Source organism: Mus caroli, unplaced genomic scaffold, assembly GCF_978045245.1.
Source record: "Mus caroli unplaced genomic scaffold, Mus_caroli_1 scaffold_5, whole genome shotgun sequence".
Lineage (NCBI taxonomy): Eukaryota > Metazoa > Chordata > Mammalia > Rodentia > Muridae > Mus > Mus caroli.
Window position 1 is genome coordinate 62,523,922 of NW_028227260.1, and position 13,095 is coordinate 62,537,016.

At 42.2% G+C, this 13,095-nt stretch overlaps 1 protein-coding gene across 1 annotated transcript; it reads left to right on the top strand.

Moving 5' to 3' along the window:
- The first annotated feature begins 1,824 nt into the window (after positions 1–1,824).
- Positions 1,825–12,228, top strand: Taf9b (TATA-box binding protein associated factor 9b). The gene is made up of 8 exons (XM_021153685.3): positions 1,825–1,881; positions 3,249–3,368; positions 3,963–4,044; positions 4,493–4,629; positions 4,708–4,842; positions 6,319–6,388; positions 9,283–9,393; positions 10,449–12,228. The coding sequence occupies exons 1-8, from the start codon at positions 1,825–1,827 to the stop codon at positions 10,610–10,612; spliced, it is 876 nt and encodes a 291-aa protein (XP_021009344.1). The 3' UTR covers positions 10,613–12,228.
- Positions 12,229–13,095: the final 867 nt, after the last annotated feature.

The window sequence follows — 13,095 nt, forward strand, 5'->3', positions numbered from 1 at the left end:
TGCAATGCAGCTTGATGGTGCAGCCAGGACCGAGTGTTAGGGAGAAGACAGAGGGTTGCTTACCTCCGACATCATGACTTCCAGTGCTGGGCTGTCAGACTTCAACAAGGGTTGATAGTTTCTTTATATTAAGTCCTGTAAGATTATACAGTAAATAGTTAAAAAGCGTAAAATCCTATTTTTTATATTTGCTCTTTGTTTTTATAAACAACAGTAGGCAGGCAAATTATTAGTACAGTTTGGTCACCATGAATTGAGAGAGTAGAGTATAAGAATAATCTCTAGGCCCTGATTTCAAACAACAAATAGGCCTGGGAGCCGTAAGTCACTGCCTCAGAACAGGGCATTGCCGCAGTACATCAGAGCTTGAGAAGCTCAGACTTACAGTGTGTTGGAGACATTATGTTAAAGCTTTAGCCAAGAGGACAGACTTTGTGTATCATTCGGAGAAATGTGTTTTTAAGGAAAGGAACATTTATATTTGTTCTAGGTCCCTACAATCAAATTAAACATTTCCAAATCCTTAACAAGACAAAACAAAACAAAACAAAACACAATAAAGGTGTTCTGTAGCTTTGCTTCCTTTGGAAGCTGGTGGGTTAGTTGTGATTTGAGCACAGTTCTCAGACCTTAGGTGGTTGTTCTCTATGCCTCCTGCATCCTCCATGCTCCCCACACAGGGAAGGAGAAGGCTTTCCTGACCCAAGCTCTCTCACTCTGGCTCCACTGAGAGTTCAAAGATGTGTTGTTCTTATTGAGGCCCCAGTTTGCTATCATCTATTAAAATAACTCATGTTATAAAAGAAAAAAAAGACAAAAAACAAAAATGAAAACAAAAAACAAACCCTAATCAGCACAGACATTATGTGTAGGTTGTGAAACAACTCTCATGCAAGAAAGAAAAAAAAAAGGGCTGTATTTGAAAATAAAATAACTTCAAAGCACTCACAAACACACACACACATACACACACACACACACACACACACACACACACATACAGTGACCAGAAAAAGCATCAGAGTGAAACAGGACTCTAATTTCTTTACAGTAATCTCTCTAAATCTGTTTTTTGGGGTTTTTTGTTTTTTGTTTTGTTTGTTTTCCACAATTTCAGTTGCCTGTTGTCAACCATGATCCAAATTTATTAAATAAAAAATTCCAAGCCGGGCAGTGGTGGCGCACTCCTTCAATCCCAGCACTTGGGAGGCAGAGGCAGGCGGATTTCTGAGTTCGAGGCTAGCCTGGTCTACAGAGTGAGTTCCAGGACAGCCAGAACTACACAGAGAAACCCTGTCTCGGAAAAAAAAAAAATCCAGAAATTAACGATTCATGAATCATAAATAGAAAGCTGATCTCAGTAGTATATTAAATTCTTGTGTCCTCCCATATTGAGTCATCCCTTCGTCCAGTGCACTCAGCAATACACGGATTGTATTTTGCATAGACAAGTTTTAAGTCAAAACTGTAGGAATTAAACGGTGCTTTTTCTTTTCTTTTTAATTGTTATATACTAGGTACAAACTACTCATTTATTAGTTTCTACTTGCTTTGAAAGGGTAATCGTTAGTTTTGAACACTGGTCAGCTGGCTTACAAGTGGGGAAAAGACACTACGGGATAAGGAAGATTCCCACTGGAAAATAAAGCATTGATAAGGAGCAGGGCGCTGGGGGCGGGCTGCGAGGGCGGGGGAGCAGGGCACGTGGCTCGGGGCGCTTGGGGCATGGGGCTGCGAGGGGGGAGCAGGGGGCGGGGTTCGGGGCGCGTGGGGCGGAGCTTGGGAGCGGTCAGCGTGGGTTCCGCAAGAGCATCAAAGTTCAAGATGGCAGACAAGGGATCGGATGCGTTTGACCAGATTGTCGAGGAGTCCTCGGATGAGGTAAACTGCCCTACCTAAACTGAAGGGTTCGCTAAGCCCCGAAATGTTAAATCTGTGAGAGGTAGTACCGGAGAATTTTAAGTAAAACAGTCTTTGTTATAACTACGCGGCCCCTTCAGTTGTGAGGAAGTGAAAGGGCCTCGTTTGGTAGGCCTAATTCTCTAATCTTCGTAAGCAGTCGGCGGAAAGATGCCTCTATCAACGCTCTAGAACTAGGTACCAACGAGATGGGATGTAATTTTATGAAGTTACCCTGATAGGACTTGTCGCTAATTAATGGGCCTGGTTGTGTCTGATCTAGGTGTCCTGGCAACCTTTTCGAAGTTGGAAGAGAACAGGGCTGTTGATAAACATAGGGACGGGATTCTCGGACTCGTTTTAAACCAGAGACTGTTAACTTCATAATTCTAAGGGTAGGGGAAGTAGAAACCATGGCATGAACCTCGTGAACCTCATGGTACTCACGCCCGGGGGTATTTGTGGAATTCAGAGGTCATCAGACTTGTCATGCCGGAAGAGCGTTTAACCGCTCGAAACCTCTCTTTGCCGGTCCCTATTCTGAAAAAAAAATGGGAGTGAGCAATCTGGGAGATAAGAAAGAGTCCAGTTTCCACCTTAGCGGTTGGAGCCCCTCAGACCGTGAGGACGTAGGGAAGCAGGTGCTTTTGTAGGCTTGACCAAATCCCCACGTGTGAAGAACAGGGTCTACTGCAGTGGCTTTTCCCCTTCAAGATGCTGTACCCTTTCATGCAGTTCTTTAGCTTGTGGTGAGCCCCCAACCATAGAAGTATTTTTGTTCCTACTTTATCATTGTAATTTTCTTGCTGTTATGAGTTGTAATGTAAACAACGTAAATATGCGACCCCTGTGCAAGGATGGTTCGACCCCCGAAGGAGTCGCAAAACCTCTGGTCTATTGGGTAGGGTTCCCAGATTTGAAAAAGATTTCCTAATGCCCACTTAAATTTGGATGTCAGCTAAGGAACAACTGATTTTGTAGTATCAACATGGCCTGTGTGCCGAGGTGGTGATACACATTCGTTGTTAATGTGATATTCAAATGGAACGGGCTGTCGCGTTTGTCAGAACCATGTTCACCCAGCGGCCAAGTGGAGGAAGGGCCTCTGAGGGAATTCCAGGAAACTCCGAGGACCAGTGGGCATTAAGGGGGAGTGAGGATGGTCGGAGGGGAGCTGGCGCTGCGTGGCGCAGAGTCGCTGAGCATCGCTAGGGCGACTTCCTCCGCACCTCTCCACCTCCGAACCTGCATGGGCCCCGGGTAATCAAGCCCACACAGGTGGGGGCTGGCGGCTGTGAAGCGGCCCGGCCCGGGAGCTGCGTGCTAAGACCGCCTTCCATCCCCCACAGGGGTGGAGCCAGGACGAGGTGGAAACCGCCTGCAGCTCTATCTCCGAGGTTGAGGAGCCGCAGGAGAAAATGGAGCCGGCCAAGATGGCGCCTCTCAAGAACGCTCCGAGAGATGCCTTGGTAAGCACGCACGGGGAGCGGGACCTGGCGCACTCGGTAGCTTTGGGACCTGTGTGACGGGCCAGCCCGAGCGCCTGGCAGGGGGGGGGGGGAGGGGGGGCTCGCGCGCCGTTTGCAGCCGGTAGACGTGGCTGGGAAAGGGCAATGGGGTCCCCCTGTCCCTGGGGCGCCGTCCGTGCTCCTGGGGAGCCCCTCCAAAGGGCTGCCGCGGGGCTTTGTCTCGCTGATCCGAGGCCACCCCACCCATAAGTCCGCAGCCTCCTCGCTTCACGAGGAGCCCTGACTGCGACATGGGTTCTGATGCTAGTAGCTTCCCTCGCTGACAGATCCGAAAATGACAGCCAGCTGGACCCACCCCTACCTCTGCCTGGAAAGCCCGTAAAGGCCATTCTTGTGCCTTTGCTCCCACCCTTGCTAAAAGTTTTCAGCAAGAACATATGCCTGATTTTGTGTGATCACTGACAGGCAAACACTGGGAAAGGCACTAGGAGGGACAGTTTGCTGCATATAAAAATATGCCTTCGATCCAGCCTTGATTTCTTTCACTTACGTCGTGCATTCCGTCTGGCATTTTGTCTTTCTTTGAATCCACAGGTGATGGCACAGATCCTGAAGGATATGGGAATCACAGAGTATGAGCCAAGGGTTATAAATCAAATGTTGGAATTTGCTTTCCGTAAGTTAAATAAGTGAATACACCCAAAACCTGACTTCATGAATTAGAGAAGATCGTTTGCTGTAACACTTTAAACCAAAATCAGTTGTTACTAATCTAGAGATGAGTAAAGCACTAAAAAGGAGCGCAAGTTAAGGGAGAGTAGTATTTAGATATGGCATGTCCGCTTAAGTAAAGTATGCGAATAGGACAATTAGCTATTACAACCAAAATTCATAAAGGTTCCAGAAATTAGTGGAACCTTTTAAAACAAGGGACCATAAATAGTAAAGTGCTTTTAGGTTAGTCTTGGTAATGCATACTGTAATCTCGCCCTTGAGAAGGAGAGGCAAGAGGATCAGAAGTTCCAGGTATCCCTTGGCTATATAGTGAGGCCGGTATGGGCTAGTTAAGATCCTGCCTTGAAATCTCTTCATTCGTTTAAGAAAAAATTATTTTGCTCTTAAAGGATATGTGACTACAATTCTGGACGATGCAAAGATTTATTCAAGTCATGCTAAGAAACCCACTGTTGATGCCGATGACGTGAGACTGGCCATCCAGTGTCGGGCTGACCAGTCTTTTACCTCTCCTCCCCCAAGAGATGTGAGCAAACGTTTATTTGCAGTTTTTCTTACTTACACTTTAAAAGTTATATTTCTAATGAGTATTTTTCTCTATTAGTTTTTACTAGATATTGCAAGGCAGAAGAATCAAACCCCTTTGCCACTGATTAAGCCATATGCAGGACCCAGACTGCCACCTGATAGATACTGCTTAACAGCTCCAAACTATAGGCTGAAGTCCTTAGTTAAAAAGGTAAGGTTTTCTGGACAAGTGTAATAACTAGTGCCTATAATTCCACAGTAGGGGTGCTAAGGCAGGAGGATTAGGGTTCAAAGCTGTCTTAGGCTACATGAATTGCTTATGTCAAAACGGAGGACAGGGGAGTTTTAGTTAGCTTATGGGTTTTTTTTTCATTAATTTATTTACTCACTTTATATCGGGATCCAAGCCCCCCTCCTCCCAGTCCCCTCTCACACAGCTTCTACTCCCCACATCCTCCCTCCCCTTCTCCTCTGAGAAGAGAGAATCCCCTGGGTATCCTCCCACCCTGGCACATCAAGTCACTACAGGACTAACCCTCTCCCACTGATGCCAGACAAGGTGGCACAGTTAGGGGAAGAGAATCCACAGGCAGGCAACAGATTCAGGGATAGTCCCCACTCCAATTGTTGGGAGACTCGAATGAAGACGTGCTGTGCTGCACATCTGCTACAGATGTGAGGGAGAGGTGTCCAGCCCATCCTAGCACTTTGGTGGTTCAGTCTCTGGGGGCCTCCACGGGTCCAGGTTAGTTGACTCTGTCCATCATATGGAGTCCCTATCCCCTTCAGATCCCTCCATCTTAGGTTTTTTAAAGAGTGGAAGTAATAGGTAAACTAACAGAAAGCCAAATTCCTGTAGATGGCACAGTAAAGGTTAAAATAATTCTTGGAATTTTTTTTTCAGAGCTAGAAGAATTTTATTATTTCATCTAACCCAGTGGGAATTTTTCTCATGGAGTCAGGGTAAAAGCTAGGACTGATTCCCAGATCTGGTAGCTCACAAACTTTCCACCTTGCCATAGCTTTTTGTGTGTGACATCCAATAATGAGGTGAATGGTATGCCATTCATATCTAGACTTTTTTTCAGACATATGACTTAAGGCTCTCTGAGCACTGAAAAGAGAACTCTCTAAATTGGGCCACCCTTGTTTTCTGAAACTCTGCTATAAGACATTTTTATTTTAGGCAGAATTAAGACATTATTTAAAATCCAATATTATAATACAAGTGAGCATTTATCTACCTTAAATATACAGAACTGAGCCGGGCAGCGGTGGCACATGCCTTTAATCCCAGCACTTGGGAGGTGGAGGCAGGTGGATTTCTGAGTTCAAGGCCAGCCTGGTCTACAGAGTAAGTTCCAGGACAGCCAGGGCTACACAGAGAAACCCTGTCTCAAAAAAAAAAATATATATATATATATATACACACACACACATATATATATATGAATGATAGTGTTGTATTTACAGATATATGGATGGATGTAAAAACTCCCAATAATTGGTTTTAAAACAGAAGAGTTCAGTTCTCAGTAACATGACAAAAAGAAAAACACAATAAAACCAAATATTGTTGCATTGGATCATCCACTAATAACCCACATCAGCAGTTACACTTTCACTCTTCATCATGTTTAGGTATCAAATCTTACCATGAAAACTAATGTGTTTTTAAATCCCCTAGGGACCTAACCAAGGAAGACTAGTTCCTAGATTAAGTGCGGTCAGTAGTAGACCAACTACTCCAACTGTAGGTAAGTAAAGGGGAAAATGGCCTTTCTGAACAGGAAAAACAGCCTCTCAGCATTTGCTTTTGAACCATAACCCAAGTCAAAGTGGGAATCCTAAACTCCAATATGTTACCACTGATAAATTTTATTCATCTTCTGGTAAAAATGTGAACATGTTTTAATCATTCAGTGGAGAAAAAAAAAAAAAAACTGACTGATGCCAAATTACATTGGCCCATCCTTTGTTCATATAAACTGTGATTCCAGAAACTCTTTATTCTTAGCTCTTTCCACATTCTATGTTCAGGTCTCCAAACACACCCATGCCAGCTACCTACTTATAATAGAACTTAAGCAAATGTCTCAATAAAGTGGGTACAGGTTCAGAGAAGTTTGGAATATATGAAAAGTTCAACATTCTTAAAAATAGTCTTTAATACTTACCTATTAAAAACAGTACAAGGATCAGCCTGGGTAGCATAGAAAGATCCCATCCCAAAAAAGAAAATCATACTATTATGATTATCCTATATTTGTCAGTGAGAGCCCTTAAAGCTATGTCCTGAAATCAATTTGATAACTCTCAATCATACTGTGGATATTTCTGACATATGATGTTGCAAGTCTCTTATATTTCTATGTCCAAGTTTTAGAATGGAATACTTCTCCAAAGAGTCTTAGGTCTTTTTAGTGAATGGTAGCCATTATTTGTAATTTTATTTTAATTAAGGAGGTGGGAAGTGGTGGCATTTGGGAGGCAGAGGCAGGCAGGATATGAGTTCGAGGCCAGCCTGGTCTACAAAGTGAGTTTCAGGACAGCCAGGGCTACACAGAGAGCAACCCTGTCTCAAACCCCTATCCCCCAAAATAAAAAATTATGTTTTCTGATTTTTTTCATGTTTTTCTGAAGAAAAAGTCCTCTTCTTTTTTTACTTGTATTAATTTCATGACTCTTACTATCTTTAACGTGAGTCTTATAGGTCTCATATTTATAGTATAAGACTAATTTTTTTAAAAGACTGGGTCTTACTCTGTAACCCAGGATAGCCTTAAACTTGCTATTCTTCAGCCTTCTGAGTATTCATATTACGCTTGGAGAATACTGCCCACATAGCATTTGATCTTTGAGGTATGAACGATCTCTTCATATTCTCAGGATATAAATTTACATGCCAGCATTTTTATTGGTTATTTTGTTTATTTACATTTCAAATGTTATCCCCCTTCCCAGTTTCCCCTCTGCATACCTCCTATCCCTTCTCCACCCTGCTTCTAAGAGGGTATTCTCCCACCCACCCTCCTCCTCCCACCTCACCTCCCTAGCATCATCCTACACTGGGGCATCCGGCCTCCACAGGACCAAGGGGCTCCCCTCACACTGATGTCAGATAAGGCCATCCATCCACTGCTACATATGTGGCTGTAGGAATGGGTCCCTCCATGTGTACTCTTTGGTTGATGGTTTAGTCCCTGGGAGCTCTGAGGAGTGGGGGTGTCTGGTTGATTGATATTGTTGTTCTTCCTGTGAAGTTGCAAACTCTTTCAGCTCCTTCAGTCCTTTCTCTTACTCCTTCATTGGAGACCCCGTGCTCAGTTCAATGGTTGGCTGCAAACATCCACCTTTGTATTTGTCAGTCTCTGGCAGAGCCTCTCAGGAGACAGCTATATCAGGCTCCTGTCAGCAAGTACTTCTTGGCATCCACAATAGTGTCTGGGTTTGGTGTCTGTATGTGGGATAGATCCCCAGGTAGGGCAGACTCTGGGTGGCCTTTCCTTCAGTTCCACTCTTTGTCCCTGCATTTCCTTTAGACAGGAGCAGTTCTGGATTAAAATTTTGGAGATGGGTGAGTGGCCCCATCCCTCAACCAGGGATAGTGCCTAACCTCTGGATATGGTCTCTAACAGGTTCTCCCTCCCCTTTGTTGGGTATTTCAGCTAATGTCATTGTGTTCTGGGAGCCTCTTGCTTTTCTGGCATCTGGGAATTTCTGGTGGCTACCCCAGTTCCCCATCCCCCATTGCTGCACACCTCTGTTCAATTTCCTTACCCTCTGTACATGCCAGCATAGTTAGGTGTGTAGCTCCAATAATCTACATATGACCTCCTGTGAACAGAAATTTGCATATAAAATTGTAACTTCAGTCATATTCTACTTACCCGTGTATTCATATTAATTAAAGGAATATCAAAATTTTGCTTTTTTGAAAGTTATCTATGTTGCCCAGGCTTGTCTTAAATCCTAAACTCAAGTGTTCTGCAGACTAGCTGCACTAGACAGGTGTGTACTACTGCACTTAAAAACAACAGGGCATAGTGATCACGTAACGTGCAAGGAAGCCAATTTTAGTACCAGTTGCTTTTGTATATTACTGGGCATCTGTTAATCATTTAGAGTTTAACCACCTAGAATATAAGTGTTAATCCAAACTTTCTATTTAAACATTCAGTCTTTAAAATTAAGCAAACTTTTTGTTTTTGTTATTATTTTATTTATTTACATTCCAAATGTTGCCCCCTTTTCCAGTCCCCCCTCCCAGAGTTCTTCACCCCATCCCCCCCTTTGCCTCTGAGAAGGTTCTCCCATCCACCCACCTTATGCACCCATCCCCCCACCTCACACCCCACCCCAGCATCCTCCTTCCCTGTGGCATCAATTACTTTTTTATTTTAAAACACAGGAAACATATTTCCATTAAGGAAAAGTGAGGAAAAATCTCCCCAGAGTGAGAGAGAGGTTCCTGGGGAAGAATACCCATTGTAAAAATCTTAAATTACTCTGCCTTCATTTCTGATGATAACTTTCTCATCTTCCATTAGCCCTCTGTACTTTGAAGGTGTATTCCTATAAGCTATAGACCATAGAATATGAATGTGTACAAAGTCATCTAACTAGTACAATCTGTTCATTTCAACTATAGCACCCCCACAAGCAGTATCTGTCCCAAATAAGGCTGCAACTCCGGTGTCAGTGACAAGCCAAAGATTTGCTGTGCAGATTCCACCTTCTCAGTCCACACCTGCCAAGCCAGGTAACATGATACAGGAGAGGGGATGGAGTTCATGAGTAGTTGTCAATTATACAACAGTATGTATAACTATAGGAAGACTTTTGGTTTAGTGTCACAACAGGAAGGTGACAGGTAAAACGGCAAACCAGGGTTTTTTACGCAAGGTCTGTACAATTGCATGAAGTTTTACATACACCTAAAATTTCAGGATGAGGGTAGTATATTGAGGTGCTCATTAAATTCTAAAATACTATAAAGAAATTGGGGTTCACAGATGTCTTCAGGGAAAAGCACTTTGAGTAAAATCTCAAAAGAACTGGAATAGTTATGTGATGCATGTGTATGATCCCAATGTAAATGTGAATGAAAATGTGCCTTTATTCACATCATAGGTGGCAGCTGTGATTGGATTAATGTCAATAGACTGCTGACACAGCAGTTTCCTAATGTGTGTGCTTAGACTGCACATCTTTTGAAACATATCTCCATAAAAGTAGCAACTTAGATAAAAGTTGGGGTAGCAAGATGGCTCTTGGGTAAGGGCACTTGCCACCAAGCTTTATGACTTGGGTTCAATTTCCCAGGACTCCCATGGTATAAAGAGAACCGACTCCCAGAAGTTGTCCTCTGCCCTCCATATGTGTTCCATGGTACATACACACCTGCGCAAGCATGCACCCACAAGTCTATAAATGCAATTGTTTTGGAAAATGCCCTATCAGAGAAGCAGGTCTCCTGACCTTGCACATGAATCCAGTGCACTGAATACTAATTAAAAATTCAGGTAATTAAAAATAAAACAAAATTTTGTTAATTTTGCAATAGGTTTAGGAAGATTTAATATTTATATATACATATATCCAAACATCCTTATGCCTAGAAAATATCACTATTGGCAAATTTAAGATAAAATTTTTTAAAGATTGAATTCCACTGTTAATAATTACCTTTGTTTCTTCTATGATATAGTTATGTGCTGTGCTATTGAAACTTGACTAAAATTACATTCTCTATGTTGTCTACATTTATTCCTGGGTAATTCATATCTGGGTGTGGGGGTTCTCTTCTGTTTACAGCTCCTGCAGCAACTGCAGTCCAAAATGTTCTGATTAATCCTTCAATGATTGGGCCCAAAAATATTCTCATTACCACCAGCATGGTTTCCTCACAGAACACAGCCACTGACTCAAACCCACTGAAGAGGAAGCATGATGACGACGATGACAATGACTCGATGTAAGGAATAAAGTCTGTTCTGCATACATTAACATTTTTGTGTGTTTGGGTCCATATGGCGGACTCAATAGCCTAAGTCTTCATAAGTTTTATCTTAGAGATGTAGTAGTACTATTTTTCACATTAGTTACATCTGGTAGGTTTTGTTACAGTGGATACAAATGGTTTCTCAGTAGGCTTCAGGTATACAAGGACTTGCTTCTAGACAGCTTCATTAATGTTGAGTCTCACCATGGCAACTCTATTTTTAGAAGCAGTTTTCCTATGTGTCACTAGCAGCAGCACTTGGATTTCAGCTCCTGGTCTCATTTACATTTAACAGGCCTTTCTTTTGATAGTGAACTATTCACATTGTCACTTTTTGACCAAATCTCCCAATTTAGGAAACTTTTTTTTTTTGAAAGAGTGGATTTAGAAGTGTGCTAAATCCATTTTGAATGTATTTGGGTTTTGGTCTTTTCTAATTTCCTATCTAGATATCGTTTGTTTTCTGTTCCCACCTCTCATCGCCTTAAGTCATTTGCCATTGCACTTAAATGTAATAGACTGTGATTGGAATGTGTAATATGCCCTAGATGCCTGGCACTCTGCAGTTCCTGTGAACTGGAGTGTCTGCTTTTGCTCTTCTTCACTCCTAACAGAGCATTCAGGTCTCAGCACTTGCCTTTCATGCCTGCTAAGCACTTCTCATTGATAGGCACTTTTGCATCAATTGCATTCATAATCTTTCATGTTTAAAATTTAAAATATAACTTAAAACCTGCCTTGGTAAGTAATTTACACTGGACCCAGATAAAACCACTAAAGAACTTTGTTCTTTTTCTTAACCACCTGCTTTGGTCACTACTGCTTGAACCAGTCCATTGGTTTCATTCAGATCACCTTTCTAGCTTGCTGCTGAGGGTGTCACACATAAGATGGGATCAAGCCTGAAGGAAGATTCTGATTCTCTTTCCCTATCAGGCCAACAGGGAAAACAGTCATCTGACTCCATTTAGGTACCCCAAAATTTCCCAACCATGTTTCTATACACCTTCTCCTACTTTGTTTTAATACATACGTACAAGACTCACTGGAAACAACAGCAAAGCTTTTTTCTGAGTATAAAAAGAACTGATTTGATTTGGTTTAAGTTCCACATAGCCAATATTAGAAAAACTTTCTGAAACCTTCATGCCACTTAGAATTTATAGCCATGGATCATCAAAACTTACTAAATATCAGCATAGGATGGTGTTTGACACATGAAATAGATCAGTAACAAGACAGAGATATTTCATGCCAGTTTTAATTGTCTAGGAAGGTTAGTGAAAGCTGATCTGATCAATATCATAAGAGAAATGTGCAGTATACAACACAGATGTCAGGACTAGAATGTTCTCAGGGAGGCAGAATACAAGAAAGCCTAGGTTCTAGTATTAGTTTCATTTACCAACAATGTGACCTTACTTTACCTCGGAGCCTTGTTCTCACTAGTAATAGGGAAATAACATCTACCCTGCCTACCTCACAGGGATGTTGTGAGGGTTTAGCTGGTGTGTGTGAAAGTTCCAAGATTGTAAAAGCTATATAATTATTAATATATTTGTTTCAACATTGTTAATAAAAATTTAACTTTAATCATTAACCTTTCATTTCTTGGCTGAAGGGATTCAAGGAAAGTGACCAAGGCAACAGTATAGCAATTCAGATCTACTGATGCTGACAGCATGTTTTTGCTGGGAATTAGCATTTGAGTCATGGTAAAGAAAATGATGAAAATCAAAGAATATGGCATTAAGTCTTACAAACTTATGATAGTGGGAATTTGTACATGTATAGAGCTCTAGTTGCTTTTGAGGAGGGAAGCCAGGAGACAACTAAGATGGTGCCTTTTCTTTGTGATTACATATAAACATGTATCCCATGAGGTAGGAAAACGCAGGAAACAATGAGCACTGGGGGTGCGGGGGTCTGGCTGCATCAGGATCGTGAGTTTGGAGCTAGGTCAAACAGTATTGTAAAATTCTTGTCATTCTACACACACATACACACACCAAAATTTGAATTCCTCATTTATAACATGGGGATTAGGTGGAAATATTCAAAGTGATTTTACTTAAAATACATGCCTATAACATTCATTTATCATTAACATTAGTAATTTTATTTTTTTCAAACTATTATCCCCTCAGGCCTTTATTTTTTTAATTGGATATTTATTTACATTTCAAATATCCCCCTTCCCAGTTTCCCCTCCAAAAACCCCCCATCCCACCCCCTCCCCCTGCCTCCACAGGGTGCTCCACCACCCACCTACCCACTCCTGCCCCACTGTCCTAGGGCATCGAGCCTTCACAGGACCAAGAGCCTCTCTTCCCACTGATGACTAACAAGGCCATCCTCTGCTACAATATGCGGCTGGAGCCCATGTGTACATGTGTACTCTTTGGTTGGTGGTTTAATCCCTACGAGCTCTGGTTGGTTGATAATGTTCTTCCTATGGGA